Source organism: Chroicocephalus ridibundus, chromosome 4 (assembly GCF_963924245.1).
Source record: "Chroicocephalus ridibundus chromosome 4, bChrRid1.1, whole genome shotgun sequence".
NCBI classification, from domain to species: Eukaryota; Metazoa; Chordata; class Aves; order Charadriiformes; family Laridae; genus Chroicocephalus; species Chroicocephalus ridibundus.
The window spans coordinates 19,398,972-19,417,138 of NC_086287.1; the positions used below are offsets into that span (position 1 = coordinate 19,398,972).

The 18,167-nt window shown below is 43.9% G+C and overlaps 1 protein-coding gene across 1 annotated transcript in view; it reads right to left on the reverse strand.

Annotated features, from left to right (window-relative positions):
- The window catches only part of LOC134514222 (mucin-2-like), a 41,243-nt gene that overhangs the window by 5,757 nt on the left and 17,319 nt on the right, over positions 1–18,167 (reverse strand). Inside the window, exons 18-33 of the mRNA XM_063331706.1 lie at positions 16,979–17,031; positions 16,501–16,601; positions 15,499–15,650; positions 14,929–15,067; positions 14,735–14,839; positions 14,030–14,209; positions 12,517–12,756; positions 11,648–11,804; positions 11,230–11,358; positions 10,726–10,852; positions 9,971–10,014; positions 9,682–9,879; positions 6,146–8,353; positions 3,801–4,543; positions 845–3,350; positions 406–638 (exon numbers count right to left, since the gene is read on the reverse strand). Coding sequence (XP_063187776.1) covers positions 406–638; positions 845–3,350; positions 3,801–4,543; positions 6,146–8,353; positions 9,682–9,879; positions 9,971–10,014; positions 10,726–10,852; positions 11,230–11,358; positions 11,648–11,804; positions 12,517–12,756; positions 14,030–14,209; positions 14,735–14,839; positions 14,929–15,067; positions 15,499–15,650; positions 16,501–16,601; positions 16,979–17,031 — 7,315 coding nt within the window. The remainder of the gene's footprint in view (positions 1–405; positions 639–844; positions 3,351–3,800; positions 4,544–6,145; positions 8,354–9,681; positions 9,880–9,970; positions 10,015–10,725; positions 10,853–11,229; positions 11,359–11,647; positions 11,805–12,516; positions 12,757–14,029; positions 14,210–14,734; positions 14,840–14,928; positions 15,068–15,498; positions 15,651–16,500; positions 16,602–16,978; positions 17,032–18,167) is intronic.

Below are 18,167 nucleotides of genomic sequence, written 5' to 3' on the forward strand. Positions count from 1 at the left end.
AACTTGAGATAGACTCTCAAAATAGGTAGGGAGTTCAGATTAGGGTTTTCTTAGCATATGACTTCAGGCCTTAAGAGCAGACGAGATGAGAACAATTAAAGAATTTTCTTCTGTGTAGGAAGAATGAGATTTTAACACTTTCATAGCTAGTCTACTTATTTCTATGACATTTAAATGTCTCATTAAAGAATGTCTCTCCCACGGTATTTAGTAAGCTCCTCGATCTCCAGGTTACTTAAAAGCCTGGCAAAGCCAGGTTGAAGAGTTGTGCGCTCTCAGGTCATTTGTAACATGACCAATTTTGTTATTGAAATACATACAAGTTGATTTGACTTGGCTATCAGAGGACAGAAATTGGGCAAGTTTTGCAATGGTGATATATTAGAAAATAACAAGGGGAACCACCTTTCGTGGAGGATTGACATCAGTACAGTTTCTTTCTACTGAAGTTGTGAGAGATGTTGCTGTGGTTGGTGAGACAGAAGATAAGGTAGCTTCTGTTGTAGTTTCTGCAGCAACTGAAGTGAAAGGAGTTGTCGAAGGACATGGCCCCTGGAATGGGTCAATTTCACATTCCTTGCTGCAAAGTGCATAAAAATTACAGCCAGCACTATCTGTCCTGTTGTATACAACTTCCCCTGTAGAGAAAAATTGGAGGAGAAATTGAAAGACTAATGAAAATACCTAGGAAAAAACCCCAAGAAAATAGCAATAAAATATTAAGTGTATAGATTTATAGAGTTCTATGTTTAGATGATTTTGAATGGTTATCTTTAATTGAATAGACTATTAAGATTTTATATTGCTTGTAAAAAGTTTTATAACCATAAAATATGACACTTACCAGGAGAAAACAAACTGCCAAACACGTGACAAAAACATGGTGTTATGCTGGGTGTGAAGGTGGTTGTTGTTGCTGATGCGGGGAGGGGAGAGGCAGTGGTGAGAGATTTTGGAGGCTTTGTTGCCACAGTGGAGGTTTCTGCTGGAGGAGAGGTGGGTGTGGATGCTGTGGTGGTTTCTGCAGTGGTTCTGGAGGTGCTGGCAGTGCTACTGGATGAGATGGGCACTGCTGGTGTGGGTGGGATGGTAGTTGTTACTTCTGTTGGAGCTGGAGAAGTCTTGGCAGTGCTGGCGCTGCTGGTGGTAGTGATGATGGTTGTGCCTTTTGTTGGTGGGGCAGTGGTAGTGGGGGCAACGGTGGTGCCAGCAGTGGTTTCTATTTGTGGTTTGGGGCCAGTGGAGGTGGTAGTTGTTGATGTTGGAGGCTGTGTTGCCACAGTGGAAGTTTCTGCTGGAGGAGAGGTGGGTGTGGATGCTGTGGTGGTTTCTGCAGTGGTTCTGGAGGTGCTGGCAGTGCTACTGGATGAGGTGGGCACTGCTGGTGTGGGTGGGATGGTGGTCGTTACTGGTGTCGGAGCTGGAGAAGTCTTGGCAGTGCTGGCGCTGCTGGTGGTAGTGATGATGGTTGTGCCTTTTGTTGGTGGGGCAGTGGTAGTGGGGGCAACAGTGGTGCCAGCAGTGGTTTCTATTTTTGGTTTGGGGCCAGTGGAGGTGGTAGTGGTTGACGTTGGAGGCTGTGTTGCCACAGTGGAGGTTTCTGCTGGAGGAGAGGTGGGTGTGGATGCTGTGGTGGTTTCTGCAGTGGTTCTGGAGGTGCTGGCAGTGCTACTGGATGAGGTGGGCACTGCCGGTGTGGGTGGGATGGTAGTTGTTACTTCTGTTGGAGCTGGAGAAGTCTTGGCAGTGCTGGCGCTGCTGGTGGTAGTGATGATGGTTGTGCCTTTTGTTGGTGGGGCAGTGGTAGTGGGGGCAACGGTGGTTTCTGTTTTTGGTTTGGGGCCAGTGGAGGTGGTAGTGGTTGACGTTGGAGGCTGTGTTGGCAGAATGGAGGTTGCTTCAGTAGAAGCTGTGGTGGTGTAGCCTGCAGTGGTTCTTGTGGGTGCTGATGTTGTGTGACAGTCACAGCACAGCACCTTGACCTCGTAGTCAAAGCACATGGGGTACTTTCTGATCTGATCCTTATTTCTGCACACAAGACCAGTTTCAAGGCTGCAGTCAAATACCTGTCCCAGTTTGTCCAGACTCCTATCAGGGTAATCTTTAGCGCGGCACTTGATGTCTTGTGGCTTGTCGCACAGTACATACCCAGCGGCTCGTATTTTTGCAAATGTCTCTATGTCTCCATTTTCACTACCAGGGCTAGGGGAATCCACATCAAACCACTGCGTCCAGGCACACTGCTGCTGGCAGCTGTTTGTGGTCTTGGAGGTGCTGGAAGTGCTGCTGGATGAGGTGGGCACTGCTGGTGTGGATGGGATGATGGTTGTGCCTTTTGTTGGTGGGGCAGTGGTAGTGGGGGCAACGGTGGTGCCAGCAGTGGTTTCTATTTTTGGTTTGGGGCCAGTGGAAGTGGTAGTGGTTGATGTTGGAGGCTGTGTTGCCACAGTGGAGGTTTCTGCTGGAGGAGAGGTGGGTGTGGATGCTGTGGTGGTTTCTGCAGTGGTTCTGGAGGTGCTGGCAGTGCTACTGGATGAGGTGGGCACTGCCGGTGTGGGTGGGATGGTGGTCGTTACTGGTGTCGCAGCTGGAGAAGTCTTGGCAGTGCTGGCGCTGCTGGTGGTAGTGATGATGGTTGTGCCTTTTGTTGGTGGGGCAGTGGTAGTGGGGGCAACGGTGGTTTCTGTTTTTGGTTTGGGGCCAGTGGAGGTGGTAGTGGTTGACGTTGGAGGCTGTGTTGCCACAGTGGAGGTTTCTGCTGGAGGAGAGGTGGGTGTGGATGCTGTGGTGGTTTCTGCAGTGGTTCTGGAGGTGCTGGCAGTGCTACTGGATGAGGTGGGCACTGCTGGTGTGGGTGGGATGGTAGTTGTTACTTCTGTTGGAGCTGGAGAAGTCTTGGCAGTGCTGGCGCTGCTGGTGGTAGTGATGATGGTTGTGCCTTTTGTTGGTGGGGCAGTGGTAGTGGGGGCAACGGTGGTGCCAGCAGTGGTTTCTATTTGTGGTTTGGGGCCAGTGGAGGTGGTAGTGGTTGACGTTGGAGGCTGTGTTGCCACAGTGGAGGTTTCTGCTGGAGGAGAGGTGGGTGTGGATGCTGTGGTGGTTTCTGCAGTGGTTCTGGAGGTGCTGGCAGTGCTACTGGATGAGGTGGGCACTGCTGGTGTGGGTGGGATGGTAGTTGTTACTTCTGTTGGGGCTGGAGAAGTCTTGGCAGTGCTGGCGCTGCTGGTGGTAGTGATGATGGTTGTGCCTTTTGTTGGTGGGGCAGTGGTAGTGGGGGCAACAGTGGTGCCAGCAGTGGTTTCTATTTGTGGTTTGGGGCCAGTGGAGGTGGTAGTGGTTGACGTTGGAGGCTGTGTTGCCACAGTGGAGGTTTCTGCTGGAGGAGAGGTGGGTGTGGATGCTGTGGTGGTTTCTGCAGTGGTTCTGGAGGTGCTGGCAGTGCTACTGGATGAGGTGGGCACTGCCGGTGTGGGTGGGATGGTAGTTGTTACTTCTGTTGGAGCTGGAGAAGTCTTGGCAGTGCTGGCGCTGCTGGTGGTAGTGATGATGGTTGTGCCTTTTGTTGGTGGGGCAGTGGTAGTGGGGGCAACGGTGGTGCCAGCAGTGGTTTCTATTTTTGGTTTGGGGCCAGTAGAAGTGGTAGTGGTTGACGTTGGAGGCTGTGTTGCCACAGTGGAGGTTTCTGCTGGAGGAGAGGTGGGTGTGGATGCTGTGGTGGTTTCTGCAGTGGTTCTGGAGGTGCTGGCAGTGCTACTGGATGAGGTGGGCACTGCCGGTGTGGGTGGGATGGTAGTTGTTACTTCTGTTGGAGCTGGAGAAGTCTTGGCAGTGCTGGCGCTGCTGGTGGTAGTGATGATGGTTGTGCCTTTTGTTGGTGGGGCAGTGGTAGTGGGGGCAACGGTGGTTTCTGTTTTTGGTTTGGGGCCAGTGGAGGTGGTAGTGGTTGACGTTGGAGGCTGTGTTGGCAGAATGGAGGTTGCTTCAGTAGAAGCTGTGGTGGTGTAGCCTGCAGTGGTTCTTGTGGGTGCTGATGTTGTGTGACAGTCACAGCACAGCACCTTGACCTCGTAGTCAAAGCACATGGGGTACTTTCTGATCTGATCCTTATTTCTGCACACAAGACCAGTTTCAAGGCTGCAGTCAAATACCTGTCCCAGTTTGTCCAGACTCCTATCAGGGTAATCTTTAGCGCGGCACTTGATGTCTTGTGGCTTGTCGCACAGTACATACCCAGCGGCTCGTATTTTTGCAAATGTCTCTATGTCTCCATTTTCACTACCAGGGCTAGGGGAATCCACATCAAACCACTGCGTCCAGGCACACTGCTGCTGGCAGCTGTTTGTGGTCTTGGAGGTGCTGGCAGTGTTGCTGGATGAGGTGGGCACTGCTGGTGTGGATGGGATGATGGTTGTGCCTTTTGTTGGTGGGGCAGTGGTAGTGGGGGCAACGGTGGTGCCAGCAGTGGTTTCTATTTTTGGTTTGGGGCCAGTGGAAGTGGTAGTGGTTGATGTTGGAGGCTGTGTTGCCACAGTGGAGGTTTCTGCTGGAGGAGAGGTGGGTGTGGATGCTGTGGTGGTTTCTGCAGTGGTTCTGGAGGTGCTGGCAGTGCTACTGGATGAGGTGGGCACTGCCGGTGTGGGTGGGATGGTGGTCGTTACTGGTGTCGCAGCTGGAGAAGTCTTGGCAGTGCTGGCGCTGCTGGTGGTAGTGATGATGGTTGTGCCTTTTGTTGGTGGGGCAGTGGTAGTGGGGGCAACGGTGGTTTCTGTTTTTGGTTTGGGGCCAGTGGAGGTGGTAGTGGTTGACGTTGGAGGCTGTGTTGCCACAGTGGAGGTTTCTGCTGGAGGAGAGGTGGGTGTGGATGCTGTGGTGGTTTCTGCAGTGGTTCTGGAGGTGCTGGCAGTGCTACTGGATGAGGTGGGCACTGCTGGTGTGGGTGGGATGGTAGTTGTTACTTCTGTTGGAGCTGGAGAAGTCTTGGCAGTGCTGGCGCTGCTGGTGGTAGTGATGATGGTTGTGCCTTTTGTTGGTGGGGCAGTGGTAGTGGGGGCAACGGTGGTGCCAGCAGTGGTTTCTATTTGTGGTTTGGGGCCAGTGGAGGTGGTAGTGGTTGACGTTGGAGGCTGTGTTGCCACAGTGGAGGTTTCTGCTGGAGGAGAGGTGGGTGTGGATGCTGTGGTGGTTTCTGCAGTGGTTCTGGAGGTGCTGGCAGTGCTACTGGATGAGGTGGGCACTGCCGGTGTGGGTGGGATGGTAGTTGTTACTTCTGTTGGAGCTGGAGAAGTCTTGGCAGTGCTGGCGCTGCTGGTGGTAGTGATGATGGTTGTGCCTTTTGTTGGTGGGGCAGTGGTAGTGGGGGCAACGGTGGTGCCAGCAGTGGTTTCTATTTTTGGTTTGGGGCCAGTGGAAGTGGTAGTGGTTGACTTTGGAGGCTGTGTTGCCACAGTGGAGGTTTCTGCTGGAGGAGAGGTGGGTGTGGATGCTGTGGTGGTTTCTGCAGTGGTTCTGGAGGTGCTGGCAGTGCTACTGGATGAGGTGGGCACTGCTGGTGTGGGTGGGATGGTAGTTGTTACTTCTGTTGGAGCTGGAGAAGTCTTGGCAGTGCTGGCGCTGCTGGTGGTAGTGATGATGGTTGTGCCTTTTGTTGGTGGGGCAGTGGTAGTGGGGGCAACGGTGGTGCCAGCAGTGGTTTCTATTTGTGGTTTGGGGCCAGTGGAGGTGGTAGTGGTTGACGTTGGAGGCTGTGTTGCCACAGTGGAGGTTTCTGCTGGAGGAGAGGTGGGTGTGGATGCTGTGGTGGTTTCTGCAGTGGTTCTGGAGGTGCTGGCAGTGCTACTGGATGAGGTGGGCACTGCTGGTGTGGGTGGGATGGTAGCTGTTACTTCTGTTGGAGCTGGAGAAGTCTTGGCAGTGCTGGCGCTGCTGGTGGTAGTGATGATGGTTGTGCCTTTTGTTGGTGGGGCAGTGGTAGTGGGGGCAACAGTGGTGCCAGCAGTGGTTTCTATTTTTGGTTTGGGGCCAGTGGAGGTGGTAGTGGTTGACGTTGGAGGCTGTGTTGCCACAGTGGAGGTTTCTGCTGGAGGAGAGGTGGGTGTGGATGCTGTGGTGGTTTCTGCAGTGGTTCTGGTGGTGCTGGCAGTGCTACTGGATGAGGTGGGCACTGCCGGTGTGGGTGGGATGGTAGTTGTTACTTCTGTTGGAGCTGGAGAAGTCTTGGCAGTGCTGGCGCTGCTGGTGGTAGTGATGATGGTTGTGCCTTTTGTTGGTGGGGCAGTGGTAGTGGGGGCAACGGTGGTTTCTGTTTTTGGTTTGGGGCCAGTGGAGGTGGTAGTGGTTGACTTTGGAGGCTGTGTTGGCAGAATGGAGGTTGCTTCAGTAGAAGCTGTGGTGGTGTAGCCTGCAGTGGTTCTTGTGGGTGCTGATGTTGTGTGACAGTCACAGCACAGTACCTTGACCTCGTAGTCAAAGCACATGGGGTACTTTCTGATCTGATCCTTATTTCTGCACACAAGACCAGTTTCAAGGCTGCAGTCAAATACCTGTCCCAGTTTGTCCAGACTCCTATCAGGGTAATCTTTAGCGCGGCACTTGATGTCTTGTGGCTTGTCGCACAGTACATACCCAGCGGCTCGTATTTTTGCAAATGTCTCTATGTCTCCATTTTCACTACCAGGGCTAGGGGAATCCACATCAAACCACTGCGTCCAGGCACACTGCTGCTGGCAGCTGTTTGTGGTCTTGGAGGTGCTGGCAGTGTTGCTGGATGAGGTGGGCACTGCTGGTGTGGATGGGATGATGGTTGTGCCTTTTGTTGGTGGGGCAGTGGTAGTGGGGGCAACGGTGGTGCCAGCAGTGGTTTCTATTTTTGGTTTGGGGCCAGTGGAAGTGGTAGTGGTTGATGTTGGAGGCTGTGTTGCCACAGTGGAGGTTTCTGCTGGAGGAGAGGTGGGTGTGGATGCTGTGGTGGTTTCTGCAGTGGTTCTGGAGGTGCTGGCAGTGCTACTGGATGAGGTGGGCACTGCCGGTGTGGGTGGGATGGTGGTCGTTACTGGTGTCGGAGCTGGAGAAGTCTTGGCAGTGCTGGCGCTGCTGGTGGTAGTGATGATGGTTGTGCCTTTTGTTGGTGGGGCAGTGGTAGTGGGGGCAACGGTGGTTTCTGTTTTTGGTTTGGGGCCAGTGGAGGTGGTAGTGGTTGACGTTGGAGGCTGTGTTGCCACAGTGGAGGTTTCTGCTGGAGGAGAGGTGGGTGTGGATGCTGTGGTGGTTTCTGCAGTGGTTCTGGAGGTGCTGGCAGTGCTACTGGATGAGGTGGGCACTGCCGGTGTGGGTGGGATGGTGGTCGTTACTGGTGTCGCAGCTGGAGAAGTCTTGGCAGTGCTGGCGCTGCTGGTGGTAGTGATGATGGTTATGCCTTGTGTTGGTGGGGCAGTGGTAGTGGGGGCAATGGTGGTGCCAGCAGTGGTTTCTATTTTTGGTTTGGGGCCAGTGGAAGTGGTAGTGGTTGGCGTTGGAGGCTGCGTTGCCACAGTGGAGGTTTCTGCTGGAGGAGAGGTGGCTGTGGATGCTGTGGTGGTTTCTGTAGTGGTTCTGGAGGTGCTACTGGATGAGGTGGGCACTGCTGGTGTGGGTAGGATGGTGGTTGTGCCTTGTGTTGGCGGGGCAGTGGTCCTGGGTACAAACGTGGTGCCAGCGGTGGTTGTCGTTGCTGACCGAGCGTGGGTGGAGGCAGTAGTGGGTGATGCTGGTGCCTGGGTTGTCATGGTGGTGATTTCTGCTGGAGTTGATGTGGTCTGGTAACCTGTTGTTGAGACTGGTGATGTCTTCGCTGTAACTGAAGTTTCAGTTAGAGGAGTCGGGCTTTCTGTGTCTTTTGGTGACCTTGTAGTTACTCCGGTTTTTTGTGCTTCAGTTTGTTTTTGCGTTGTTGGTTTTATCCTTGTCCCTATTGTAGATGTTGGTTTTATAGCAGTAGTTGTTGTGAACGCTTCTGTGGTTCCTGGTGTTGTAGTTTGTATTTCTGAACATGGTTTGTAGCTGCAGCATGATATTCTGATTTCATAGTTATAGCAGCGCTTAGATTGTTGGTCTGTGTTATTGCATATTAATCCTCTGCTTTGACTACATTCTACCGTTTGGTTAAGATTGTTTATTTCTGTATCTGGGTGTTCTTTGGCTCTGCACTGAATACCGTTAGGGTTTTCACACACGCTGTATCCTTTATCTCTGAGTTTTTCAAATGTTTCATAATCTCCACTGTCCTCTTTGTTTTCAGGCTCTGTGGAATCATACCATTCTGTCCATGCACATACATTCTTCACACATACAGTTGTCACTGGCGTTGCAGTTGTCATTTCTGCAAGTAAAAGGAGGAAATATAAGTCTTATCTGTTCTTATTAAAGGAAGTGCCATTAAAAATTATTCATCTTCCATACATTTTAATGTTGTATGTAATATTGTATATTTTAAAGTAGTATTTTATTTTTAATTAACTTGCTTGACAGTCTTGAATTTCATCCCTAAGTATTATTTTCCAAGTATTATATTATTTTATATTTTATGTATTATTTTTCTAGTGGTATTTTATGTGACATTTATTTAAAAAAATCGTAGTTAAATATAGCTAATATGTTATCCTTCGTGTGGAATGTCAATACACAGGATAATCTGACGATTGCTATGGTATAAGTAAGAGGAGGTTTTATTCTCCTTGGTATTATCTCTGTACTTACTTACACTTAACTGCATAACCACACAGCCTTTAAAATATTTTTACAGGTTAATTACTTTTCTGCTTATTTTAATATTGTAATGTGTAATAAATTTATAAATATAAAATAGGAAATATATATTTAACACGTATGTATTTTAGATATAATACATTATAATATAGAATACACATGTGCAATATATATGAATATATAATCTAACAAGTATTTTCTACTTCTTTTAATAAGATTTCTTTTCATATTCTTAGCATTATGGAGATAAAATGTGGAATATATACCACTTTCTTCATATGAATGTTAGTTAATAGAAGACTTAAAGTTGAATGTTTAGTTCTTACTGTAGTATTGTATAATTTTGTGGAAATATTTCTCACAATTTCTTAGAATTACATAATCACTATAATGAGTTAACTGCAGGAATAATGTAGAAGATTACTGCAGGAGTAGAAGGAAACTGTTGATTTGGTAACTAAATACAATTCGGAAAAGTTCCAAAGATTGGTTGGAAATAGTGCTCTAGATTGAGCATTACCTCAAACTAGATTTCTATCTTCAGTTTGCACAAATGTGGTCAGTAATTTTTAAAATGGCAGTAACTGTCTTTTGTGTTTTCAGACATTGGTCTAGAACAATTGGGTTTTGTTTGCAAGAAAATGGGGGGATTCTCAAGTTGCAATGATTAGTAAGTTGTATTATTTTCTTCCCCTGTAAAAGCCATGGTGAAACCTTGGTGAAAAAAAAAAGTGAGTTTGTAAGAAATGCTGTACGCATTTCTACATGCTTGATTATGGTCTTTAGCAACTGAAGCTGCCAGATGAATTGGTGGCTCCAGCAGAAGTCAAAAGTTTCAAGTAAAATTATATGCCATTAACTGATGAAAAGACCCTTCCTTTCAGGTAATTTTCAGTCCCTTCCAGAGGTTTTTCAGTTATTTTAAAGAGTATTCAAGCGTACCTGAAGCAGTAGTTGTGGGCTGAGTTGTAGAAAACATAAATGTGGTGGTTGTTGTTAAGATGCCACATTTAAAGATATTCCTGTGTATTGTTCCATTGACGTCACATGTTGCACTGAAACACCATCCAGTTCCATCTGTGGTGTTGTAGATGAGTTCACCATATTTATAGCTGTTCCCTTCGTAAATGCAGTGGCATGCTGTAATTCAGAAGAAGTTTATTGTCAAGCATCTATGAAAAGATAATATCCAATATTTCATTTTGTTAGTTATTCTTCTTAGCTGTCTTACCTTTATCATCAAACTTGCACTGTAAACCTTCTGATGTGCATTCACTGAAATAAAACACATTAAAAAACACATTTTTTTTTAATTATAAGGTAATTTTATTGGTCATCTTTCTGCCAGATACTAGCATCAAAAGACAGGACACTTTATTTGTGTTTATTCCTTGACTGTCCAGTTCATGTTGGCTTCTTTTTTGCCATTGTTTTCCAAAATCTTTCTTTATATTAAACCCAAACTTATAAATAGAAGTGAAGCTAAATATTACGCAAAGCTACAGGTAGAAGTCTTAAGGAAGACTTTCTTTCTTTCTTGTTATCACTTTCCTTGCACTTGCAATTGTTTTGTACTAAAAAGCAGGCTTCAAATGGAAAGAGTTTAAATACTACAAGCAGTATAAGAATGTAACAAAATCCTTGGAAGCAGACCCTATTAGATACGTATACTCCTGGAACAATATTTTTCCTGCCATAGGAATGGGAAATAGAGAAAGCCTGGTCATAAAGGACTTACTGGTTTTGTTGTATCTTTATGCTGAGGGCTTACAACATAATCAGGAACAAATTCAATGGAATATTAAATCACTTACTTAAGAACTTCTTACTACTAATGTAGTAAAACCACTGTCATTAAATAGTAAGGCATTATTTTTAGACAGGCAGCATAAACTGTTTCTGTCATGGAATAGGGACATGCAATTTCCCACTGCTGTTTTGATCATTTTTCCTCGTACACAATTAGGCTGGTGTGTTAAGTCTTACCATAAATTACATTCATCTCGTCTGTATATCTTTCCATCTTCATTATCATAACAGTCACAGAGATTGACGCACTTCATCTGATCCTCATGAAAATATGGCTTGTCTGGTGGGCAGTTGGGGTAGCAGCCTGAAGGGAGGAAAAGGGCATATAAAAGGTAGAAAAGGTGAGAATGAGGTACACTCAGTAAAAGTTTTATTTGTGCAGAATGTTTTTGCAATTCTTCTTTTTAATAGCCAGTCATAACTTCTACTATTTAATTTTTTTCCAATAATTCTAGGAAGCAATGCAGAATACTAGCATCAGCAGAGCCCACCCACAAGGACTTAGTCCTAGAGATGTTTTTAACTCCCATTTCCATACTCTTGACTCCAGTCATGTGGATATAATGATGATGAAGAGAGCTGAATGGTGCAAATGCAACTGATGGGGGAAATACACTCCATTAAGAGCATTAAAAATATGATAAAATGTACACACTTAAAGGTACTTGCAGCTCTTTTTACCTTCTAAACCTGGCAGGTTATGGAGGCATTTTCCACTTGGGTTCCTACAGGTCTTCATACAGGAGGCTCCACAAGGCTTATAGTGCCATTCACATTCCCCTTGTTGGTTGTAGTAATCACAGAACAGTGCTAAGGAGAAACAGAAATTTGGACATGTTCAGGAAAAAAAAAAAAAAAAAAAAGAGCTTTTTTGACTCATGTCTGTTCATTGTATCCCTGCAATGCTTCTTGAACAGTCTTGAAAACAGTGAATGAATAGGTGAAATCGTGTCACCATCAAAACAGCTTAGAGTGAAAAGTCTACGTGGTGAGATGATAATGCACATACATAAGATACCTGGAGTGTGCGTTCAAGAACATCAGCAAGGCATTGTACATTTAACTAGACTCTCAGAAGTGTTTATGACATAATACTCACGACAGATTGATGGGGTCCTCCAGGCTATGCAGACACCAACTTCACTACATGCTTGAGCATAGGCAGCTACTGCTGTACAAAAGCAATCACAGTCTCCTCCAGTGTCACATGCACAAGCATCTGTCACACATGCTTGGTAATATTCTGCTGGTTCAACCTGTTATTAAGAAGAAATGTAATACTGTTCATCCTGCCTTCTAAATATTTTCTTAGCTTTGCTAGGATAATTTTCTTAAAATGATAATATCTCAGAAGAAAGGCCTACATCGGTAATTTCTTTTTCTTTTGTTTGTATACGCTGTTAAAAAATAGAGATGATGACAAGTGATACATCCAAATCACGTATTGGCAGATTTTTAGACACCTAGACTTGTGTTCTAGTGGAAAATCAGATTTGTGTTTCCAAGCAATGTTAGGCAACTGCACTTGAAGATCTCTGCCAGTGGCAAGAACTAAGATAATGGGAAGAGCACAGAGTCACCCTGCATTGTTTGGTATCTACTTAGTGTCAGATAATGGCTATGCTGATATTTCATTACTATGTTAGTATTTCATTGAGCTTGTGCTCTGTACATAGTATATGAGAATTTTCATTCAAGTAACAATACAAGAAAATACATAGTAATTATGAAAATATTATTCTTTTGTAATCGGTCAATATTTCTTATGAATTAAATGTCCTTTTATTTCTTATAGGTAGTGACTATAAATCTGTCCTGTTGAGTGGGATTCAGATTGAAGTTTTCCTGACACAACTCAAAGTGAAACATGCTAATGAATTAGGCATGCATGTTAAAACATACGAGGATAGCAGCTTCAATAATACACAGACCTAGTCTTCACACAGTAAACTTCTGCCCTGGTAATACCTGAGAGTGACAGGCAGCAAAGACGTTACTGTTGATGATGCTACACTGCTTCTCTGACCAGGACTTTCGATAAGGGTTGGTAGAACACGGGTCCTTTATGCTAGAAGCATCAGGACAGGTAGAGGATACTTTCCAGCTGTTTCCAAACTCTAGGACATTCTGTACCACAGACTGAGTCCTCGTAGTAAAGTCATTGATGCTGTTGCCATCATAATTTCCACAGAGGCCACATATCTGGCCCTGCAAAAGGAAGTAAGTAGAAAAATAATGGATGTGAGAAAACTTGAAACAACATCTAAGACTGAAAGAATACTTGAAATTCAGCGCTTAGAACAGTGCCATTCCATTCTAACATTCCTGAACATCTTCATCCTTTGTTTCCTCAGCAACAGAACATGACCACTATGGCTAGAAGGATACTGCTGTTGACTTTTCTTCTTTTAAATATGAACAATAAAACCATCTTTGTCATTGTAACCTTCTGTCTTTGAGGTGTGGCTTTAACAAGGAAATAAGGACTAACAGTTAGCCAACTAAGCTTTTCATTTAAGCCTTGTTTAATACAATAGATGTACGTATGAAAACCAGCCTTACAAAGCTGTCATAAATACTATCAGTCCAGCCACATAGTCTGCTCATTGAGTCTTTACTGTTATGTCTGCTCACACGTGTAAAAAAGAAATGTCATTTTCCTTGCACATGCAGAAATATCCCTCATTCTAAATTTATGGATCTGTGAAACTGTGATAGGCTACAATAGGTGCTATGCTTTCTCTATGAATCTAAGATGCATACTTTCCATATTGCTACTATTTTTGTAAAGCGCCAGTGGGTGAGGAAGCAAAAGAATGCATGATACTGAAATAAATTTGTGTATCTAGTACTAAATTACACTTAATTTATATACCTAATTGAAACATCACTGCAGTGTACAATAAGGTAGCAAATTCTTCATTTACTACAGTTTTTAGTATTTATATATCATAAATTAGGAGGAGTATGACAATAGGAATACATTTTCCTTATCACCTGTATAGATATATGCTTGAAAAATACACATTAGCATTTTACAAGAGGCTTTCACTCATAATATTTCACTTCCTTGTTCTTGAAGGATGAGAATTTGTGTGTCAATGAGAACCGGAAATAAGGGATTACTTTCAAGATCAAGACTACTCAAGTGATTTCTACACACGTAGCTATGTAATTTTAATAATCTCTGATAACCTTTACCAAGGTTCAGTGGGTAATTTTAACAAAGTCCAAAAAAGTGGTTGGCCAACTCAAGTTCTGTGAGACCAAATAGGCACTGAAAGCTGCCTCCAGAGGTCAGAACAGCAGCAGGATGATGGCATGGCTTCCTGAGGCACCAGAGGAGTGAAAAACAACATGGGATGTCTGACAGGAATGCTAGAGACATCCCACTTGTTTGGGATCTTGGCAGGGTCTCAATAAAATTCACACCCAGTCCAAGTGTGGATTGTAAATTGCCATTTAACTGCTAGTTTTGTACCTTAAAATCAGGGCTGAGCTTCATGAAGATGCTGGTTTTCTTGTCCCACATGAGGATCAGTCCGCTTGTGGTCTCAATTACCAAGTACATACCCATATAGCGGACTGTGTATGGCACCTCAGCATTTTGTCCTCTCTTTATGACACTGACACGCTCCTCACCAAGTATCAGTTCATAGCTCTGAAACAGGAGGAAAAGGTGATTAGAAATGAACCCAATAGCTGCAACTGTGCTCTTAAACACCTTTTTCTGCTTTTAAGAGTACTACAAATAGCTTATGTAATGAAAACAAATAATCCAAATGTGGTAAATCAAAACTATATAGTTCAAATCTCAGGTTCCTGAAACTGTGATAAAAAGGTGTTTTAAATGGCATAGGTCAAAAAAGGGTGTTTTGGTAGTCATGGAGGAACTACCTTGCACAGAACAAAATAATCTGACTCGATAGGCTAAATTTCTGCTAAAGACAATTTTCCTGTAGATCTGTAGTTTGCCCAAGAGTGGTATAAGATAGGGTGGAAAATGGAAAAGATAGAAAGCTAGGAAACTCTAGCAATTATTTCGCTTGAATCTGATTTAAGCTTAATTTACAAGTTTATTTGCTTTTTAAAATATTTTTCTAACTTCCTTGAAGCAACGGATATCTAGGCTTGTCCCAAGCCCCTAAACAGATACAGAACAAAACTGGTCTATATGCCTTCTTACCTCTAAGAAAACTTTGATGGATTTTGAGCAAGTTGTCCCAGTGTTGCCACAGGGAATATTTTCAGTGACAACCCTGAAGGTCCCATTGGCTGTCCCACACTGGTCCTGGGTACAGAATAACATTTAAAAATATATTTTATTTTTGTAGACGTGACCAAGGTTATGTCTTATTTACTATTGCTAATTCCCAGTACCTGGACTAGTGTATATTCACAGTTTCCATTGAAGCTGAATCTTTTGTCGTCAAAGGTATTATAATGACCATCTCCATAAACAGCACAAGTGCCCAGACATTCATCTTCGGTGCATTCCCACTTCCTATTCTTGCATACACTAGGAATGAGAATAAAACATTTTAATAATAAAACAACTCACTGTTTCACGTAGGCAATATCCCAACAACTTAGTATTTGTTTGGCAACTCATCCCTGGTAAATGTTATAGTAATTCTGGAGTTAAAATAGTCTTTTACATTTTTAATGTAAAGAATTAAAGCAAAGTTCTGTTCTGCTACTCTGAATGCATTAACTACAAAATATGATAATATTTAATGAACACTGTAGTCCCAAAGATTTCCTCCCATTCTGTGCTTTGGCCATCTGCCTGCATCAGAAGGAAACCTGCTCATACTGTTTAACCTAAACTAAAAGATCCATCAGTTGATGAAATGTGCAATCAAAATCTTTCCTCACTGCTGTACTATTTAAGATCTTCAGAAAGGCAAGTGATGGAACCAGGAATGCTGCTTCCAAGGAAGTATTTACCAGGTGTTACAGTCAACGTTGATCTTTTCCCCAGGCTGATACGTGGCTTCATTGTGAATACACGGACATTCCTCTTCAGGAATACAACCACCATTCCCATCTAACACAAGCCCAGCTGGGCAAACGCAACCAGATACACATTGTGTGCTATACTGGAAAAGTCAAGAGGAAAAGGTAATTTCATAATGAAATAATCACAATGGAAAAAGGAAGATTAAATTCTCATAAAATGTCTTTATATGGTCTTATTGCTGCCCAGCTTAAATGGGGGAAGACTACGAAGTACTTATAGGACATAAGTGGAATATGGACATGGAATAAAAAGGAAGTTATTAGCTATTGATTTAATAGAATATAAATCTGTTAAATGTTTTATGTACGTGAATCCTGATTGCTCTGCTGGAGCCTGTGAAATTTGAACTACATTAATCTTAAGTGTCACTCTGTGTTAGCTGAAGAAGCCTTGCATTTTGGAGTGGGTAATTTGTCGTTGAATGGAGCTTTAAAAAGAAAACAAGTAATATTTTTTTGAGTTTGGTTGAGTTACACTGGAATCTGTTTATCTCATATGGTAGTTATTCATGAAATGGCATGTGGCTACTATCCACCTAGGTGGAGTAATGTAAGTAGATGTGCAAGAAGTTCACAACTGCATCATGGTATGAGAAAGAATGATTCCTCCTAGCCAGTTTGTAGCCAGTAATTTTCTCCTAAAGAAGTAAAACGTGTGGCAGAGCCTTGTATATTTTCACTACTAATTACTATTACCTGCAGTAGCTGAAGAAATCTGAGACTAATCTTATGAATTAAATTGGATGTTACTTTATTATATTTTGGTCTAAAGGTCCCATTGTTAATGCTTCATATCATGGTTTTAGGCTTTTGCTACAAGAACAAAGTACCTGTGTTGTAGATTTGGAGATCAGATAGATCAATTACTTTATCACCAAGAACACAAACAAAACCTGGAAGCACCATTTCATCCAGCCATGACATACTTACACACTGTATATCCAGTGTCTGGCAACTTTGTTGACATTCTGCTCCAGTTGTTCCTGCAGTGACATTCCTACAATCGAAGTAGACCATAGGAGATTCACAGACTAGAGGAAGGAAAGAAGGGAGAGCGGTAAGAAACGGCACATGGTTTATCCCACAGTTGTGACCATTACAACTACCTAGAAATTTCTTGGAAATTGCATATTATTAGTCCCTATTCGATCTGCTACATAGATTAACTTCATAGCACTGAATTCCCAAACACACCCCTTGCCTCAGTATTTGAGAAAAAAAATCTCTATGAAAAAGAGGTCTTATAATGAATTCAGGTTCACTCCTGCCTTTCATGATAATTGTTGCACTATAACTAAATGAGAAATAATTCTATTATTTAAAAATCCATTAAGAAAAGTCAATTCTATTAACTATTTCTGTCCAAAACCTGGCACAGAGAAAAAGATAAGTGGAAGATTTTTTTTACCTGGAGTTGGACTGGGTGCTCCAATACAATTCAGTCTTCCCTGAGTGCAAGTGCTATAAGAGATGGAAAAATATATTTGTTTCCCCTCTCAGACAATGTACTGCAACTGAGAGCTACTTCTCTCTTGTCAAGTTTCAGAATTTTTGAAGGAATTCCAGAATGTTGTTTTGCAGTCTCAGGAAAGAATTTCCCTCAATACCACTACCAGTGTGGCTTTCATATGATATCCATTACTGCTAAACAGGAAAAATCATAGGTTGAAATGAGGGTATATCTCTGCTTGTTGTCTGCTTTCTCATAAGATCTCTCCTTGCTGGTGTTGTCATAATTTTATGCTTGAAAAATCATTGAATTAAATAGAAAATGCACCTAAATACAATTGCTATAGCAGTCTGGAAATATCTTAGAATCATAGAATCATGTAGGTTGGAAAAGACCCTTAAGATCATCAAGTCAAACTGTAAACCTAACACTGCTGAGCCCACCACTAAACCATCTCCCTCAGCACCACATCTACACAGCTTTTAAATACCTCCAGGGATGGGGACTCAAACCACTTCCCTGGGCAGCCTGTTCCAATGGTTGACAGCCCTTTCTGTGAAGAAATTTTTCCTAATATCCAATTGAAATTTGGTGCAACTTGAGGCTGTTTCCTCCTGGCCTATCCCTTGTTACTAGGGAGAAGATACCGACCCCCACCTCACTACAACCTCCTTTCAGGTAGTTGTAGAGAGCGATAAGGTCTCCCCTGAGCCTCCTTTTCTCCAGGCTAAACAAACCTAGTTCCCTCAGCTGCTCCTCATAAGACTTGTGCTCTAGACCCTTTGCCAGCTTTGTTGTTATTCTTTGGACACACTCCGGCACCTCAATGTCTTTCTTGTAGTGAGGGGCACAAGACTGCATACGGTATTCAAGATGTAGCCTCACCGGTGTTAATTACAGTGGGACAATCACTTCCCTAGACCTGCTGGACACACTATCCACACTATTCCTGATACAGGCCAGGATGCTGTTGGCCTTCTTGGCCACCTGGGCACACTGCTGACTCACATTCAGCTGGCTGCCGGCCAGCACCCCCAGGTCCTTTTTCACTGGGGAGCTCTTTATCAGGGAGTGTAGAAATAGGATGAGGGGTAACAGTTTTAAATTGAAAAAGGGTAGATTTAGATTAGATATTAGGAAGAAATTC